Raw genomic sequence first — 16,854 nt, 5'->3', positions numbered from 1 at the left:
CAGCTTCCTGTTTGGATATCCTTTGATGCGGCCATCCTTCACTTCAGTGGTCAGACACCTCCCGCCAGTTCAGGCATACGGCCATCACAGCGTTTCCTTTCGGTTCATTGCAACCGACATAATAGGCTTCGCGGGGGCGATATGCTTCGATATTGCCGTGGGTGTTCACTGTCTCGCAGCTAACCAGACTACGATCGTTCTGAATGCGGCGCGCGGAGCCGTGTTGTCCTCCTCAGAATTAAGAGGCACAGTCAGGATTGACTACAGACCCTCCTTTCCCGTTAGCACCGTCATAGCTTCCCGTCTCGCACTTCCCGCCGGCTCTTTGTTGACAATAGCACATGAAAGATGTACGGGTGTTCCTTCCGATGCCGCCAGTCGACCGAACTCGCCCTAATACTCCGCGATACCTCCTCTAACAACTTAACACTGACGGGATTCCCCGTCGACGTCCACGGCGGTGAAACAAGCCTCTATGCACAAAATATCCTCACGCTTGTCATTGCCCCAGAGAAAAATCTTTCCCTTCGACTTTCGTCCCACGTTATCAGGCCCTACAGAATGTCCTCGGCGTGTCTCTGACCATATCGTGACCATGGACCAGGGACAGGGTAAGTAGTTCCCTTAGCTCCATCACCGAGAGGAGGCACGATATTCACGGGCTGCAGGGCCAAGTTTCTCCGGATCTACCCCAGCAACGGCCGCTGTGCCGCGGAGGCAAGACTCTCCAGACGCTCCCTATCCCTCGTCTGCATTGCGAGAGAGGAAGACTCTTCTCAGTTAAGAGTGAAGGACAGGAAGAGAGAGGTACGGCACCGGTGGCAGGTGTATGTAGAGACCGAGCGAGCAGCCTAGCTGATTGACGATCTTCCGAAATGGACGCATGATCATACACCAGTATTCCTGTGGCTCGAGGGAGCGATGCAGACGACCTGGAAACACTTGAGCCTGACATTCTTCTCCTCACCGAGTTCTCCGGCCGAGCTTCCCTCAATCAGCCGCCGACCAGGAGAGGCTCAACGACTAGCGGAATCTTTTTTTTTTTTTTTTTTCCCGGGGGGGGGGGGGGGGCGGGCTTGATCCCAGAACGTCTCCACACGGGCGGTGCGACTGCAGGCTCGACTATACCCGTTCCAAGTTCTCTCGGCATGGGGAATCGTCCCGCGCACGGCTCCAAGACACATGGTGGCGGCGGATCCTCGCGGGTGTCTCCAAAATCTGCAATGGCGGCACAAGCTGATATGCAACGGCGATAAAGGTCCTAGAGGAGAACATTGTGTCTTCTCTGGCGCTGTCACACATTCAATAAGGGAGAGAGGTCGAAGGAGGCGGAGGAAGAGGCATCGGTAGCGCGGTCTCGGTTTCTATCTAGCTCTGGCTCGGTTGGTTGGACGAGGAAGGAACGGTGAGCGGGAATGAACGGGACGGACACAGGAGATTCAATCAGGGGGATTGTCGCTGCGATTCGAGTGATTTCGGTAGAAGTATGCTGCCTTCTCATAAGCCTCACACCAAGAAATCAACAAGGAGTATGGGGTCAAGATGTACGGAGTCCGAAATACCTAGCTCAGCGCCGTAACCAGGGGGTGTTTTACTTCCGGCGATGGTGTAGCAATCAATTTAGATTGGACAAGGCGTCTTTGATCTGACAATCTCCACTCAGATGAATAAGTATATTCTTAGTCTTCTAATATTTCTTTGTTTTCTTTCCATCTCTTTACGTGGGTTGTCTTAGTCTCTTCTAATTGATTGTGTGACGGTCGGTGACAGACGTGCCCGTTTGTTGGCAAGATGGAGAGAGACTTTTGTACGGAGGCTTATGTGCTGTTGTTTCCCGTGATTTGCGTCAGGAGATCTCCAGGAGTTCCCCCCCACCCCGATCTTGGCACACTGTGGCAGCCCGATTTGGCAATTGAACAGCCGGCCAGACCTTTCGCTGGCTGAAAGCTGGGTCGCAGGCGCAGACAACGATCACGCAAGGATGTGGGGCCTATCATGGCTTCGTGTTTATCACCCGAGGCACGAGTGTATCGTTGCCATAGTGTCCACTATTTCTTCCTTACATCTAACACATATAAGTTACTGTTTACGTATGCAGATAGAAGACATAGGTACGTACAAACACGTACCTAGCAGAACACGTTTAGGTGGGAAAGTGTACTCGTGAGAGGGAGGGTAATACTCGGTAAACACTTGCATCCGTAGTGGAGATTGGGAAAGGGTATTTGCCCCGTGTATGTAACTTCAAGATGTTAGGTAGGCAAACCCCACTGAAGCCCTCAAAAGCGCTCTCTGCCTTGCCACACGCAACGAAGAGCAAGAGCCGCTGATATCGGGATCCTTCTCAGTTGCCTATTAGTACAGGATATAGTAAGTAAATGTGCCTGGCGTCCCGAACAGGCCAGTTCAGCTGCTGGCATTTCTGCCGGGCTGGAAGCTTAGCTCTCTCTCTCTAACACCCGGCATCTCTGAGAAACTGGTCACACTGTAGGCGTATACTTCTTTCTTCACCGAGTCGGATGAACTTGGTATGGGGGTAGATCGCTGGCAAACACTACAAACCCTGGGGGCTGTTAAGCGCGGACGATAACCCGTTCCGGCCCTGGAACCCTCGTCTGCTTCGCCTTGTCAGCGCTGCACGATCACGCCCAGGCTCGGTTGCCACGCCAAAACGAGCACGTCGCAGGCACCGCCCGCTCCCGCCAAACCCCGCTCCACCACCACTTGAATTTGCTCCGTGCACGAGCAACACAAACCGCCCAGCGAACCGGCACCGGCGACCGAAGGGAAACCTAGAGAGGCACAAAGGGCGAGGAGAGTCTTTGGCGGGGTTGCACCACGACACATCAAATTCCACCAGGGGCGTGACCAATCCATACGGTTCAACGTCATTCACGAAGCTAGCTACTCAGCTTCAGCACAGCCGCCGAGAATTTTTTTCGGCTCGATCGCTGTCTCTCTGCCTGCCCTTCACTCACTTTCCCACGACCAAAACCACCCCTCCACCCCACTGGTAGCTGCGCTGCTGCCGAATCGCATTTCCACACCACATCACCATGGGCCAGACACTCTCTGAGCCCGTTGTCGAAAAGGTACGTTTTTTTTTGCTCCCTGACGAGCCGGGCCCAGGCCGTGTGCTGTGTCTGTCGGGCGTGTTCTGCCTGGAGCGAGCGCCGTGGCTGCTCGGCTGCCCCTCCCTGCCTCGCGACCCGCACGCTGTCGCTCTGCCGAACTTGCTTTCGCGGCCGGGCTCTCCATTTCGCGCCGCCGTACTCGCTCAGTCGATGCCGTCGATATTTTTTATTTCTTCCCTCGTGGCTCCTTCTGCGGTGTTCCGACCCGATCCTCGAGAGCCGAATGGTCGCTGACAGAGCGGTCGCTACCTCTCTAGACATCAGCTCATGGCGGGGACGAACGGCTCTTCTACGGCCTGTCGGCCATGCAGGGCTGGCGCATAAGCATGGAAGACGCGCATACGGCCGTATTGAACCTGCTTGAGGATAACCCCAAGGCCGCCAAAGAGCACCCTTCGAAACTCTCCTTCTTCGGCGTCTTCGATGGTCACGGCGGCAGTAATGTCGCTCTCTTCGCCGGCGACAACATCCACCGCATCGTTGCAAAGCAAGACACTTTCAAGGCGGGAAATTACGAACAGGCCCTGAAGGACGGCTTCCTGGCCACAGACCGAGCCATCTTGAACGGTATGATAATGCCCGGTCATCCCGGAGTTCTCGGGGGATTTCGCGGGGTGGCAGAGCCAGGGCCCTTGCGGCCGGCCCCCACCACCACCATCACGGGTATATCGTCTGAACTAGCAACGACAACCACTGATATACTTCTTCTCGAGCAGATCCCAAATACGAAGAGGAGGTCTCGGGCTGCACTGCTTGTGTGGGCTTGATCACCGATGACAAGATCTACATTGTTGGTTACCCCCTCCCGCAATTTTTTTTCCGCTGGGGGGGCCCAATCTCATCCCGCGCGCTCACTTCGTCAGACATTGCTGACCACACAACGATGCTGTAGGCAAACGCCGGCGACTCGAGGAGCGTTTTGGGCGTCAAAGGCCGAGCCAAACCTCTGTCATTCGACCACAAGCCCCAAAATGAAGGTGCGACGGCTACCGCACTCTCTGCCGAGATCCGAGTGAGCGCCTCGTTGCTAACCAGGTGCTGCGTGGGGCTGTAGGCGAGAAGGCACGGATCACGGCTGCGGGCGGTTTCGTCGACTTCGGACGCGTCAACGGAAATCTCGCCCTGTCGAGAGCCATTGGAGATTTCGAGTTCAAGAAGAGCGCCGAGCTCGCACCAGAGCAACAGATCGTCACAGCCTACCCCGATGTCGTGGTGCACGAAATTTCCGACGACGACGAGTTCCTCGTGATTGCTTGCGATGGTAAACTAGCTAGCCTACTCCCAAACCCCCTACACGTCTGCATCACTACTGACACGCATGTTCTGCCAGGTATCTGGGATTGCCAGTCCTCTCAGGCCGTGATCGAGTTCGTCAGGCGCGGGATTGCTGCTAAGCAAGACTTGGACAAGATTTGCGAGAACATGATGGATAACTGCCTGGCGTCCAACTCAGAGACAGGCGGTGTGGGCTGCGACAACATGACCATGATCATCATTGGCTTCCTCAAAGGCCGGACCAAGGAGGAATGGTACGAGGAGATAGCCAGACGGGTTGCCAATGGTGATGGCCCTTGTGCTCCTCCCGAATATGGTAGGGATACGCCATCCCCTTGAAGCGCAGTTGTCATCACCATCTCTCCCTCCCTCCCTCTATCCTTACCAGTCCGATATACTTGCCTTTCCTCCCCTCTGGTCCCCGACGCTTGCTCTGTTTGGTGTGTCGGTAACGCCGCTTGTCCTTCGAAGTTGCCGGTCCTTTTCTGGTTAGTCTCGTCACTAATGCTCGTCTCTCCTCAACTACAGCCGAGTTCAGGGGGCCAGGTGTGCACCACAACTTCGACGAGAGCGACAGCGGTTACGACCTTGAGGACCAAAAGCAGGGCAAGAGCTTTGGTATCGGCGGCTATAAGGGGCGCATCATCTTCCTGGGGGATGGCACCGAGGTCCTGACCGATTCGGACGACACGGAGATGTTTGACAATTCGGAGGAGGACAAAGACCTTGTTAGCCAGGTCTCCAAAGGCACATTGCAAGGGGGGAATGCTTCGGAGGCGAAGGCGGACACCCCGGCGGATACTGGCTCGTCATCATCGCAGCAGCAGCAGCAGCAACCGGAGCAGCCGCAGGCGGAGACAAAGGCGCCCGGGAACAACAGCGCGGATAAACAGAAGAGTGGGTAGGCATGACGATTGAACGGAACTTTGTGACGGAAAGGAAGGGGCGGGCGAGGTACAACCCCGAGACACGAGATTTTTCTTTTATACCAACTTTACCGGAAGAAGCATGATGATCATACTATACCATACCATACCCAAGCCGTACCAAACCAGCCTAGCACATATCTCATGGTTGCATGCCGGTCTAGGGGGTTGGATGGGTGGGATGGGCTGGATGGGTTGGATGGGGTCGGGCCGGGCCATCAGGGCACGGAGAGGAATGGGAAGGGGAAACTTCAGTGCAAGGAATGGTGTTTCGAGGCTGGCTTTGTGATGGAGAGGAGAAGGGGCTGGGATGCTCGGATTGTGCTTACTTTGGCGGTCCTATCTTGCGCCCCTAGCCTGCTTGTCCCTTTCTCTCTCCCTCTCTCCCTCCCTCCCTCTCTCTCTCTTTCTTTCTTCATTTGTTGAGAGACTTCCTTTTTGGTCAATTTTATCGCTGTCTGCATCTTCTCCCGCGTTTATCCCTTAGTTCCTCTTGCTTCCATTCCATTGTGATGCTGCCGTGCTGTGTGCTGTACATCTTCCTGTAGTTGCTCTACTCGGACGACAGATGACATTTTAAGCAAACGGGATCTGGCCAGTACTGATATCATACTGTGAGGCACCTGAGACCGAGCTGTTCAGTCACTCCCATCAGGTCCCTGATTCCGAACAAAGAGCTCGGCAGCAACTCCCCTCTGTTCTGTAGGGCTTCGATACGCCGTAAGAGTCACTTGGAATAACTGAAGCGAAAAGGTACATCGGTCCGCTAGACAATTTGCTAATCGGCAACGAAATCATTGTTGAGATACGCAGGGTTGTTTAGCGTAAATCGTTGGATATATGATAGGACAATAAAAGCATCAGTGACAATGCTCAAGAGAACTTTGGTTCTCAGCGTCCACTACGCACGACCTCGACCCAGAAGCCTTTGACTCCAGAAAGAGCAATGCGGCCCTCCAATCTCCCATTCACCCCTTTCCCCCACCCCCAAGGCAGTAAAATCCCGACAACTCACTACCTAACCACCTGCCTGACCGGTGATGAATCTGATCAGGGACCCCGACCCAATTTTGCCCCATAACTTGAGAAAGCCGCTCCATATATCGGCAGCCCGTCCGAGCACGGACGTGGCTTGAAAGCTGATCATAAAATACTCACAGATACATCAACAGACGAAACAGAACTGACAAAAGAAAACGGCAAAAGAGATATCCGAGTACGTGGCAAGCCCGTGTTCCAAGAGCAAATAATGAAAGGAGAAAATGACAACAAGGATCCGATCAACGGAGTAGCAAAGAAAGCCAAACAAATTGGCAAGAGATTCAGTGTCGGAGGAAAGTTGGTCAGACTTCAATCTCCATCCTCGCAGCGATATCCTCGCTAACGCCTCTGATGGAGCTCCCACTCCTCCTCCGCTGGGTGTCATCCTCTTCCTCTTCTTCGCTGACGTCCATGGCAAAATCTTCTCCCTCTTCGTCATCCTCTTCGTCGTCATCGTCGTCGTATTGACAGTTTACATCGCCGTCAGCGTCGCGGTTCCAGACTAAACCGTCGTCCATGTCATCGTCGCTCGCTGTGATGCGTTCGGCGAACTTGTCTCCCAACCAGTAGCGAGCTCGCTTGTTGGCGCCCAGGTCGTCCACGTCGTCGTCCGCGAGTCCAGCCAGGCTGCGTCTCGTCCTGCGCGCCATGGCAGAGTGCCCCGTCACCCGAGGGCTGTGGCTCATGACGGGTACTCCCCGGACATAGAGGTAGCATACCCTCTTCAGCGCCTTGTTGAAGAAGAAATAGTGTAACGCCCAGATGGCGCCCTCTTCTTCGTCGAACGGGTCATCGGCTGGTTGGTATGAGAAGACGGTGCAGTCCTTGAGGCTCATTTCCTTGTCGATCATGGCCCACATCTGCGGGCCCCATGGAGGAGCCGTCGATACGCCGGTATTGAAGTCGGTCGGTTTCGCGGGGGAGCTGCGTGGTATGGCGACGTCGAGGAGCGTCGATGTGGGCCGGACGCTGCTGAGTGTGCTGTCAATCTGCGTCATGACTCGGCGGAGCACCCGCTCGCGCTGAAAGTCAGCCGGTCGCAAGACGTGGGAGAAGTCATAGTCCGGGTGTGATGCGTTCAGCGTCGCAATTAGGTAGGCAAATGTGCGCCGGTTCGAGATCTCCTCCAGCGACCCGAACGGCGAGGAGCGACTCAGATTGAGGCTCGCAGCCATCGAGTCACGCTGGGGCGGCGAGAGGGAGGCGCCGAACTTGAGAAGCGCGGCATGCTGCGATTGGAGAGATTGTTGGATGTTCTTATACAGCTTCTTGTCGGAACCGGCAGCCTTGGTCGTATAGAGGTCGCAGCTGCCTGTGACATGGCAGTCGGGCGTGTCGAAATTGAGCGCGCTCGTCACTACGTCAAATGATGGAAGTGATAGGTACTAATCGGGATTCGGTAAGCCAGTCTGCCGCTGGGATGTTGTAGAAAGCTCATGGATAGTACCTTCATCTTTGCTGCGGAGGTTGAGTGCACGAAAGTATGGTGGTTGCGGGGCGTGCCACTTGGTCATTCGGGGGTGATCATCCAGATATGGGCGGTGACGTCGGTGTGCGGCACGTCGCTTGCAGCGCACAGAACGCAGGGATTCTCAGACCCAGGCGCTGATGCCCGTAAAACCAGGTGATGTTTAACGCGATGTTTCGCGATGTTGAAGGTGTACGAAAGTCAGCGTTGGAAAAGCCGGCGCGATGATTGGAGGTGCTATTGAGGCGGTCGACTGGAATCAGCGGGGAAGTTTGCAAGCTTGGCTGCAATCATTGAACCAAGGGGTGAACAGAGCCAAGAAACGTGGGGTGGGCGCCAGGATGCGATGGGCCCGGGGAGGGCTCTGGGCCTGTCGATGGAGTCACGAGTGGGCAGTCGAGAGGTTGAATGGGCGACAGGGGTGATTGACGGGAGACGAGGTGACGAAAGCAAATGAGTCGAATGGATTGCGACAGCTGGGGCGGTTGTCGGTCGGTCATGGCGCGCATGAATGAATCGCAATCGGCTGTAGCCTCGTGTCGCAAGCCTGCACATCCGCGGCCCATCTCTCCCAGAGGCGGTCTTGGCCCGGCCTAGCTTCTAGCGTGATCCTGGTTTCGAGAACAGCACGTCTATGGACGGGATCGGCAACCCCTCTCCCCCCCCCCCTTCTCGCAAAAAGGTTCGCAGCACTGCTCCGGCTTTGATGCTGTGAGTGATAAACGAATGAGATGGCCCAGAAACCCCACGAGCATTCATTTTTTTAAATGCTGAGGGAGCAACCTTAAAAGAGCCTGGATCACGACCTGCGATCATTCCCGTTCGCCCACGCGGCGATAGCTCGTGCGACAAGAGTAGGCGCTTGTGCTGGCAGGATCGGATGACGTCGGATGTGTAGAAGAGAGGAGGAAGTCGGTCCTTGATCGCTGAACTTCCATCTGCGTGGCTGCGATGCCCCCTTGAAGATGTTACGATGCTGCGCGCGGCTCCGCTGGGCCTTTAATAGGCCTAGCACTGGTGGTCTCTTTATCTACAATGCCCATATCTAGATTCTGCGAATACTGCGAAAGGAGTTTGCTCCCTCCTGATGGGTATATGTAGTCTGACCCCTTCCACCGTTTGTCTCGTAAGGCAGGGCCTTCCAAGCGTCGTTGCGATCCGCTCAATCCCGTAACGCCAGTAATGCCCGTAACGCCGTGTCACCTCGAACTTGTATGTCGTCGCTTGTCGGTTCGGCTTTGCCGTCAGAGTGGTATCATCCAACTGCGGCAAAGGTCACAAAAAACCCCCTTCCTTGAGTGCGTTCTTGATCTGTTCCATCTCCTGTATCGCACGTGTCAATATGAATCAGTCATTGCACCAGTAACGATATCGTCCACCGCAGAACTCGAGCAGTCGTCGCCAAGCAGACAAAGAGGATCGATAAGGGTCCAGCGTCGCTGTTCCTCTACATGATTTTTGTGACTTCGTCCTCAACCTGAGTGGGAAGTCGGCACGTCAGCGCCGCGGCCATGAAAAGACGAGAGGGAGTCATCTGCAACCAATCAGGCAAGCCTGGAAAGAAAAAGGAGTACCAACCTCCATATCTTCCAATGCGTCCTGCTGGGAGATGCACCGAAGAACATTTTTCTTGCTGCTCTCCTGGAGCTCTCCCGCCAGCAGAAGTTCATCCAGGATATAGTAAGCTTTGGTGAAAGAAAAGATGATGTCCAGCTCGCAGACGTTGCCGTAGTACTTGTCCATCTGCTCAACATATCGGTGAATGATTTCGAGCGTAATCAATTCGTTGTCATCGGAGGAGCAGCCGGCAATGAAGAACAACGAGGCATATCGGCGATAGACGATTTTCGTATCTGGAAGCCGAGTCGGCTCGAGCTCCCCGAGCAACAGTTCCAAAGCCAGTGACGCACTCACCTTTGTACTCGAGGAAGTTGCACATCCGTGTCCGCCTTGCTAGGACAAGTTGTGAGACATCTTTCACAATCTTGGCCTTGTCCCTCGGCGACAAAGTGGTGAACCACTTGGCCAAACGCTGAAACGGAGTAAGCCTCGTCGTACTTTGACCCCAAGTCGGGAGGGCAGCGAATAACTGACCACTTTGCCTTGCCGAGAGAGGAGAATCAGATAGCTAGCGGCATGTCGGTTAGCTCGAGTATGCAGGCGGGTGCAGCACTGAAAAACTTACTTGATTGCCATGATGAAGCAGGCCGTGCTTCACTGGCAGCAAGATACTATCCAGCGATGCAGATGCGGAGTGAGCTCAACCACCGCAATGGACGGTCAAATTGTTTGCGCACTTCACAGGGTTGGCCACGAGAATTGTGCTACAGGGGTCTGTCTGAGTAATTGCACAGCACCTAAACGCACGGGCCCACTCTGGAGGGGCACCATGCCGTCAAAGCAGCGCGAGGGGCTGGTGGGGCCTCCCGCAACTGAATTTACAGCCTTCGGTCTCTAGGGTGTAATCTGTTCACTAATCCGTAGTACTTTATGGTCAACGAAGCTTGAAAGTATCAGAAAGGAATAATAAGCAAAGAGGAACTCAGGCCCAATGCCGCCGTGATCGGAACTCGCCGTGACCTGAGTGACATCCCTTCTGGCTGGCCGGCACAAAACCCGCTCCTGGAGGCGGCGATAGCAATAATGTAGCCAGCTCGGTCATTGGAGCCCGGCTCAACTGATCCAAGGAAAGCCTCTATCTGGATCTCAGTTGCGCCGCGAATACGGTGAATTTCATATGGCCATAGCTGGGACGCGATGCGGGAGGTGCCCACACGGAGGTGGCCTTTCCCACGCACTGAAAGGCATAATTTCATGCCATAGCGCCGGTTCTGCCTGGTCCGGCAAAAAGGTTAGTAGTAGGCAACTACAATACCGACCCGTCTCCGTTAGTAATCCCCCGCACACTGGGCATCCGAGAAAGCGCGGGAGGAATCTGAAGAACCTTTGACATGCGCATACTTATTCCCGTCAGGGTGCCCGCAACTGGCCGCGGCCCGGAATGTTGAATTCGACCAGTTTGGAACACCCACGAGACACGTTCTCCAAACCCTGGCTTGCTACTCTCGACCGCGCGGCGCGGCGGCAAGCGTCCACGGCCTCGGTAGGCGGGGCTCACGAATCATTAATAATTGCCGGGCAACCCTTCGACCTCAAACCCCACTAGAAAACGGGAAGAGGGCTCGTCAAGACTAATTTTGACCTTTCTCTCGTCGCTGTTTTGAGAATATTCCCTGTCAGCAAGGTGTAGCAGCAATGACTAAATTAATCCTCTCTACTGGGTAATTGGCACCCCCGCCGAGACGTGGAATTCTCAGTCCGAGTTTCTTAGTCCGAGTCGCCGCTGACCTTTAAGGATTGCAGAAACATTGTCTCGGGCGGCCCCTCCATCATCCGTAAGCCCGGCGCGTTTCGATTGAATCTCGAGCTGACAAACTCGCTCCGGAGCAACTTCCTCGCTGCGCAGGAAGATTACGCGGCCGAAGTAGCGCACAGCAACGGTGATGCAAACGGCGACAGCAACGGCAGCGCCAATGGCGGCGTCGACCTGAACCATGGCACCGGCGGGCGCCCCGCAGCGTCGCTCTGGACGGCCGAGAAAGACGGCGTGCTGTATGTGCCCGCGATCGACAGGGGCGACCATGGCCTGCAGGAGGACCCTGCGCAGTACGATATAACGGCCAAGCTCTTCTTCCTCCCGGGCGCGCCCGTCTCGCAACGGTCGCATCACGCAAGGGAAGCGCTGAAACACGTCCTGAGGGAACTGCGCGCTCCCGCTGTCGACCTACTTATCGTGTCCTTTCCGGGCATGTCGTTTGAGGGGGATTGCGAGTGGGAGGCGGACCGAAAGAACGCGGCGCAGGGCAATGACGAGGACGAGATTGCGAGCTGGCCGGCCATCGAAGAACTGCATCGCGCCGGACTGGCGAAGAAGCTCGGCCTGGCCGAGTTCGGCAGCGAAAAGCTCTCCCGCTTCCTTCCGAGGGTTCAGGTCCGACCCGCGGTCGACCAGATCAACATCAAGGACTGCTGCAATGTCCCGCCGCCGCTGACGAAGCTGGCAAAGGAGCAAGGCATCGAGCTGCTGGTCCACAGCGACTGCACCGATATTCTCCCAAAGGGTACCTTGAGGGAGCTCCTCGGGCAGGGGCTTGGCGGGGCCGGCCTGCTGGCCGATCCGGAGACGGGCGCCGGCGGCCTGCAGGGCGATCTCACGCCGCAATGGGTGATAAAGTACACGGCCGTCGTTCGGGACCGGGGAGTGATTGAGAATAAGGGTTATTTTGCGGGCGCAGAACTGGTGGACGAATAAGTCCGAAATGTTTTGTTTGCAACAGCTGGGAGGCATGAAATTGTCCAGGAGTTTTCAGGGTAAGGGCGGGGTTTTGATATAGTTACACGCATCTGGGAACGGAGCACGGGAAGAGGTTATGGCATTGCTCTACAGACACGCTGCATAGCGAATCAAAGCGGGAAGGTCTCTTTCTCTTGGATCCTTGGGCCCCTTGGAGGTATTGGGTATCTTTTTCTACATCTCGGGAACTATCCCAGCATGCTCCTCTTGCGCCCACGCATCCTGACGTCCTCTAGCTTTATCAGAACGGAGGATGCCTTCTTAAAGGTTTCCTTGTACGCCTCAAGCACCGCGGCGAACAATTTCTCGGCCCTTGGATGTGTGCTCGCAAACGCCCTCTCAAGGACGTAAAGATCCACGGCACGATCCTCGTCCGACATGCTCTGCGTCGCCAGCCCAAAGTCGATGATGAACACGTCCCCATTGAGCGCCTCTCCCTCGTCCTCGTTCCCAGTGCTTCCGCCGGCCTGGCCGCTTTTCCTTGGCCTAAGCATCATGTTGCTCGTCGTCAGATCCCCGTGCACTACTCCTGTCTTGTGCAGGGCGCCGATCGCAGCCCCGATCCTCTTCATCAAGTCGGCAAGGAGTGCCTCGTGTGTCTCGGGCAGGGCCTCTTCCTCCGGCCTTGGACCCAGCAACTTGTTGATTCCCACGCGCACCGGGATCCCGTCAATCCACTCCATCATCATCCAGCCCGCCGCGGGGTCCATGGCGTAGACGGCAGGGACAGGCACGCCCTCGCGCCAGCATCTCTCGAGCACCTTGGCCTCGGACGAGATGCGCGCCTTGGTCAACCGGGAGTCGAGGATCGGGTGCCGGTATGGCTTCGGCGGGCGGTACTTGAGTGCGCACGGCCGGTCAGACAGGAGGTGTGTGGTTTTGTAGAGGCGCCCTTCCGCGCCTTGCGTAACCAGTAATGGCGGGGTCGACGCGGGGTAGGTGAGCACTTTTGGCAGGGGAAATTGCGCGTCGGTGGCGGCCATGTTTGAGCGGTTTATTAAGGTCTAAAGGGAAGACCAAGACGAAGCCTGACGATGGCTGGTTCTTGGGGAGAGTTATTGGTGCTGCAAGGCCCTCGAAGATTTGGCGATTCGGGGGCTCAGAACCGATTGGTGTCGACCACTTTGGTGGGGTTGGAATTTCGGAGTGATGGCAGGCCTGTAACAGCAAGCTGCAGTTGTGGGCGGGGAGACCGCGCACAGCGCGGTAACCACGGCATGCCCGCCGCAGAACACAGACAACAAGCAGCGCATAATAAGGGGCCTCTTGCATATACCTAATTACAGCAGTAGCAGCCTGATTGCTTTGGGAATAAAATCCCTGGACCATCGTCATCTCTGTCTTTTTTTTTACTACTCCTTTCTCCGATCATCTCTAACTAACCTTCGCATCATTCTATAAAGGTGTTTTTTCTTTTTTCCTTTCTTTCTCCTCCCGATGATACCATCTTTCGCCATGAATCTCGCTGGCGCCCCGCATCCATCGTCAATTCGTACCCCGCAGACCTGTCCAACACAAAGAACTCCGTTCCTCGGTCAAGACGGACGGAAATGCTGAAGAAGCATCTGGGACGAGCGAGGCCACGGATCGTGTTCATTTTCAAATCACCCTTCTACACTAGGTTCATATTGTCAGTTGTCGGGAGCTAGTCTAATGCAGCAGGGAGGTGTCTTCCTGCGTCAGTGGCTAACGATGGCTCTGTCAACCGCAACCCCTGTCAATGCAGTCCTGCGGGCGGTTAAATCACACACTCAGCAGCGAGCCGTAGCGGCCGGCGGCGGGTGCGCGCAAGCAGGTTCCGGGGACTTACTGCGGTTCCGTCAACCGTTTTCTTGCCCTGCACCTGACAGCAGGGGGGCCAATCCACACCTGGACACACAAAAAAATGTCCGGAACATGCGATCAATTCCCATCCATCAGCAGCAGTGTCGCTCTTATGCTACGAGCTGGCATGCCTCGACGTAGCTACAGCGCTCCCTTTTTAACATGACCGACTCGTCCGCCTGGCAGTGGATCCTTGTCCTCTCGCTCACCGCTCTTCTCCTCTCCCTCGCCGTGCTCGTCCCGATCGTCAACCGCTACGCAAAGGCGTACCTCGATGCGCCGAGCGAGGTGTCTACCTTCCTCGACGTGGTTGACAGTTCCGTCGCCGAAAACGAGTCCTACGACCGCGACATTACCAAGGTCCAGCGGTTAGAGGACAAGCTCCGGCTCGCCCGGCTCCTGCGGGATATTCAGAAGAGCGGAGATGCATTGCGGGAGGAGCTGAACACCCTGCTGGTCGGAGAGGGCAGCCCTCGCCTCCGCAATGGTGCTCGCCTGTGCTGGGCTAGCCATCGGCAGAGGCTAGAGGAGAAGGTACGGCGGCTCGACCTGCTCAGGATGCGCTTCCTCGTCGTCCACATGGCCATCATCGCCGGTACGGCGACCGAGGCGGCAGCGAAGAAGGACGTTGCGCTCCTAGACCCGGAGAAGTCGGCAGGTCTGCCGCTTACGCCACGCCCGGGGGCGCTACCAAAAGCTCTGGCAGACGGGATCAAGTCAGAGTCCCCGCTGCGGCGGTTGACCGTCCAAGCGATCGGACACCAAGAGAACGTCGAAGGCGGCCACCGCAAGGGCTGGGCCGGGGTCGTAATGGAGCTACAGAAGAGCCCACTTCTTCGAGAACGGCATGCAAGCATTGAGCTGGCCATGTCACGGTCACCCTAAGTGTGTCCGATGTCCTTGCCTTTCCTCGGTGCGGCGAAGCGCCGAAGATTCGAGTTGCCCCCAGATATGCGCCCATGACAGAATTAGGATGATTGATGACGCGACGAAACCCACTTACCATACGAGTTCATGAAAACAAATGCATCACGACAGTTTTTTTTTTTTTTTTTTTTTTTTTTTTTTTTTTTTTTTTGAACTGGAGGGGGAGCAGAAGGAGGAGAAGACGAAGACGCAGTTAGTTGAGCTGGTTCTGGTCGGACGAATTTCGTACGGAGTCGTGTCACTTCACCTGAGATACCCCTTATTCCCTTCACGGTAATCACAATATTAATTTCCGCATTGTGTTCCTTTGTTCTCGTCCGAAGCCCTCACTTCGTATGTACAGAGTATCTCCAGCATGGAGGTCCTTGCTCCTTTTCGCTTAGATTCAAGTCTAATACCAACGGGTGCGTATCATCGACGGTTGCGGGGTCGGCCATTAAGAAGCTCGAGTTCCCCTTACAAGAGTCTCTACATCTGGTGACCAAGCGACCAAGTGCCCTTGACGCATATGTAACTCGACTCTGACCCGGTAAAGCCCTCAAAGGCCGTTTCCCCCCTTCCCCAACCCCCCCTGCTCCTTTAGTGCACTGCATCGGGTCCAAGACCGTTCTTCTCGCCGACTACTCTCGTGTCAGCTCACACGCCGCAAAGAATCGACATCGATCGGGGCGTGTAGGGCGGCTCACCATCCAATGCCACCAGGAAGCGGCTCACACAGTTGTAGCAAGCGACCTAACCGAAGCGTCAGCACGTTGGGCCGTTTCGTCCATGACAGAGGGGAACAAAAAAGCAGAGAAAAAGCAGAGAAAAAGGAGACAGTAAATGAAAGAAAAAATAAAAAAGAACAACCACCCACCGTCGCCGTAATCTCAACGACCTCCCTGTCCCCAAACGCCTCCCTCAACCGGGCGAACGTCTCGTCCCTCACCTGCACGTTCCGCGTCATCTCGTCGGCGTAGCAGGCCACGAGCCACTGCTTCTCGGTCAGGCCGGCGGGGACGGCGCCTCCGGGCGCCTCCAGCAAGAGCGGGTCCTCCCGCTTGATCACCTCCATGCCCTGCTTGCTGACGCCGCCCTGCTCGGCCAGCGGCGCGTGGTGCATCCACTCGTACCAGGCCCGGTTGACCACGGCGACGCGCGCGATGGCGATCTCGCGCAGGTCGGCGGGCAGGGTCGTCTTGGTGCGCACCGCGCCCAGGAACGAGTTCCACCCGTCCGCGACCGGCGGCGAGTGGAGCAGCGTCAGGTCGAGGGCCTGCAGCGGCCGGGGGGCGCGCCGGGCTTTGATGCGCTCCACGATCGCCGCCTCTTCCTCGGACGTGGTCTCGGGCGGGTTCGGGACGTAGGGGAGACGCATGGTGCGGATCTGTTAGTGGTGGTGGTGGTGGTGGATGTGTTGCTGGAGGTTTGTAGCTTTTCCCCCTCGCCCCAAACGAGTCAGCATTTCTCTTCTGCTCTGATGTCGATGACGGGTGTTGACGGCTTGATTTGTTTTTGTGTGTGGAGAGGGGAAGAGGAGGGTGGGAAGGGGAGGCGCGCCCCCAACTCACCGAGTTGATTGCTGATCCTGATCAGAGAAGGGGGGGAGTGACGAAGTCTTGGGAGTGCAAAAAATATGAGCAGCAAGGACAAAGCAGGATGGCTGGTTAATTTAATATGTTGTGACTGTCACGCTCGTCACAACGGGTAGGCCCGGCCCTTCAAGCATACCCACCCACTCCGCCGATCCCGGTCGTCGGGCCGGAGGGGTGGTGCGGGGACCCCGGGATCTGGTCTCGGCAGCCAAACTTGAGCCGGAGCCTCAAATAATCCTGGATTAGCATGCGTCGGCAGTGGGGAATCCAGGATCAAGGCATTTGGGTTACACTGTAATAACGAGACACTCGTAGGGGCCTTAACCGAAAG

The 16,854-nt window shown here is 56.1% G+C and overlaps 7 protein-coding genes across 7 annotated transcripts; 3 read left to right on the top strand and 4 right to left on the bottom strand.

Annotated features, from left to right (window-relative positions):
- The first annotated feature begins 2,775 nt into the window (after nt 1-2,775).
- Nucleotides 2,776-5,813, top strand: MYCTH_2314411 (uncharacterized protein). Its single transcript, XM_003661060.1, has 7 exons — nt 2,776-3,092; nt 3,392-3,701; nt 3,851-3,924; nt 4,027-4,111; nt 4,189-4,395; nt 4,465-4,725; nt 4,938-5,813. Exons 1-7 carry the CDS (start codon nt 3,057-3,059, stop codon nt 5,312-5,314), a joined length of 1,350 nt encoding a protein of 449 aa, XP_003661108.1. The 5' UTR covers nt 2,776-3,056; the 3' UTR covers nt 5,315-5,813.
- A 299-nt stretch (nt 5,814-6,112) lies between these two features.
- MYCTH_2077028 (uncharacterized protein) lies at nt 6,113-8,302 on the bottom strand. The gene is made up of 2 exons (XM_003661059.1): nt 7,824-8,302; nt 6,113-7,761 (listed from the first exon to the last, which is right to left on the bottom strand). Exons 1-2 carry the CDS (start codon nt 7,827-7,829, stop codon nt 6,679-6,681), a joined length of 1,089 nt encoding a protein of 362 aa, XP_003661107.1. The 5' UTR covers nt 7,830-8,302; the 3' UTR covers nt 6,113-6,678.
- A 543-nt stretch (nt 8,303-8,845) lies between these two features.
- Nucleotides 8,846-10,187, bottom strand: MYCTH_2300125 (uncharacterized protein). The gene is made up of 5 exons (XM_003661058.1): nt 10,030-10,187; nt 9,939-9,972; nt 9,759-9,876; nt 9,423-9,697; nt 8,846-9,321 (listed from the first exon to the last, which is right to left on the bottom strand). The coding sequence occupies exons 1-5, from the start codon at nt 10,038-10,040 to the stop codon at nt 9,292-9,294; spliced, it is 468 nt and encodes a 155-aa protein (XP_003661106.1). The 5' UTR covers nt 10,041-10,187; the 3' UTR covers nt 8,846-9,291.
- Nucleotides 10,188-10,767: 580 nt separating this feature from the next.
- MYCTH_2300124 (uncharacterized protein) lies at nt 10,768-12,271 on the top strand. The gene is made up of 2 exons (XM_003661057.1): nt 10,768-11,125; nt 11,208-12,271. Exons 1-2 carry the CDS (start codon nt 11,100-11,102, stop codon nt 12,154-12,156), a joined length of 975 nt encoding a protein of 324 aa, XP_003661105.1. The 5' UTR covers nt 10,768-11,099; the 3' UTR covers nt 12,157-12,271.
- Nucleotides 12,272-13,358, bottom strand: MYCTH_2300121 (uncharacterized protein). The gene has a single exon (XM_003661056.1). It carries the CDS (start codon nt 13,179-13,181, stop codon nt 12,387-12,389), a length of 795 nt encoding a protein of 264 aa, XP_003661104.1. The 5' UTR covers nt 13,182-13,358; the 3' UTR covers nt 12,272-12,386.
- Nucleotides 13,359-13,958: 600 nt separating this feature from the next.
- On the top strand, nt 13,959-15,058 carry MYCTH_2300120 (uncharacterized protein). The gene has a single exon (XM_003661055.1). The coding sequence runs from the start codon at nt 14,185-14,187 to the stop codon at nt 14,905-14,907; it is 723 nt and encodes a 240-aa protein (XP_003661103.1). The 5' UTR covers nt 13,959-14,184; the 3' UTR covers nt 14,908-15,058.
- Nucleotides 15,059-15,377: 319 nt separating this feature from the next.
- MYCTH_2300119 (uncharacterized protein) lies at nt 15,378-16,534 on the bottom strand. The gene is made up of 4 exons (XM_003661054.1): nt 16,500-16,534; nt 15,806-16,362; nt 15,636-15,681; nt 15,378-15,569 (listed from the first exon to the last, which is right to left on the bottom strand). The coding sequence occupies exons 2-4, from the start codon at nt 16,304-16,306 to the stop codon at nt 15,529-15,531; spliced, it is 588 nt and encodes a 195-aa protein (XP_003661102.1). The 5' UTR covers nt 16,307-16,362; nt 16,500-16,534; the 3' UTR covers nt 15,378-15,528.
- Between the last annotated feature and the right edge of the window lie 320 nt (nt 16,535-16,854).

This window comes from Thermothelomyces thermophilus, chromosome 2, assembly GCF_000226095.1.
Source record: "Thermothelomyces thermophilus ATCC 42464 chromosome 2, complete sequence".
Classification (NCBI taxonomy): domain Eukaryota; kingdom Fungi; phylum Ascomycota; class Sordariomycetes; order Sordariales; family Chaetomiaceae; genus Thermothelomyces; species Thermothelomyces thermophilus.
The sequence above is the reverse complement of the archived record's forward strand: the minus strand, read 5'-3'. Positions and strand labels throughout refer to the sequence as shown.

Excerpts from the sequence above, each read along its gene's own strand:
- MYCTH_2314411 (XM_003661060.1), top strand. The coding sequence starts at position 3,057 with ATGGGCCAGACACTCTCTGAGCCCGTTGTCGAAAAG. Across the intron at positions 3,093-3,391 it reads CTGAGCCCGTTGTCGAAAAG|ACATCAGCTCATGGCGGGGA; the intron begins GTACGTTTTTTT and ends CTACCTCTCTAG. Across the intron at positions 4,112-4,188 it reads CCACAAGCCCCAAAATGAAG|GCGAGAAGGCACGGATCACG; the intron begins GTGCGACGGCTA and ends GTGGGGCTGTAG.
- MYCTH_2300125 (XM_003661058.1), bottom strand. Across the intron at positions 9,877-9,938 it reads TCTCTCGGCAAGGCAAAGTG|CGTTTGGCCAAGTGGTTCAC; the intron begins GTCAGTTATTCG and ends ACTCCGTTTCAG. Across the intron at positions 9,322-9,422 it reads ACGCATTGGAAGATATGGAG|GTTGAGGACGAAGTCACAAA; the intron begins GTTGGTACTCCT and ends CTTCCCACTCAG.
- MYCTH_2300124 (XM_003661057.1), top strand. The coding sequence starts at position 11,100 with ATGACTAAATTAATCCTCTCTACTGG. Across the intron at positions 11,126-11,207 it reads AAATTAATCCTCTCTACTGG|AAACATTGTCTCGGGCGGCC; the intron begins GTAATTGGCACC and ends TAAGGATTGCAG.
- MYCTH_2300121 (XM_003661056.1), bottom strand. The coding sequence starts at position 13,181 with ATGGCCGCCACCGACGCGCAATTTCCCCTGCCAAAAGTGCTCACCTAC.
- MYCTH_2300120 (XM_003661055.1), top strand. The coding sequence starts at position 14,185 with ATGACCGACTCGTCCGCCTGGCAGTGGATCCTTGTCCTCTCGCTCACC.
- MYCTH_2300119 (XM_003661054.1), bottom strand. The coding sequence starts at position 16,306 with ATGCGTCTCCCCTACGTCCCGAACCCGCCCGAGACCACGTCCGAGGAA. Across the intron at positions 15,682-15,805 it reads TCGTTGAGATTACGGCGACG|GTCGCTTGCTACAACTGTGT; the intron begins GTGGGTGGTTGT and ends CGCTTCGGTTAG. Across the intron at positions 15,570-15,635 it reads CTTCCTGGTGGCATTGGATG|TCGGCGAGAAGAACGGTCTT; the intron begins GTGAGCCGCCCT and ends ACACGAGAGTAG.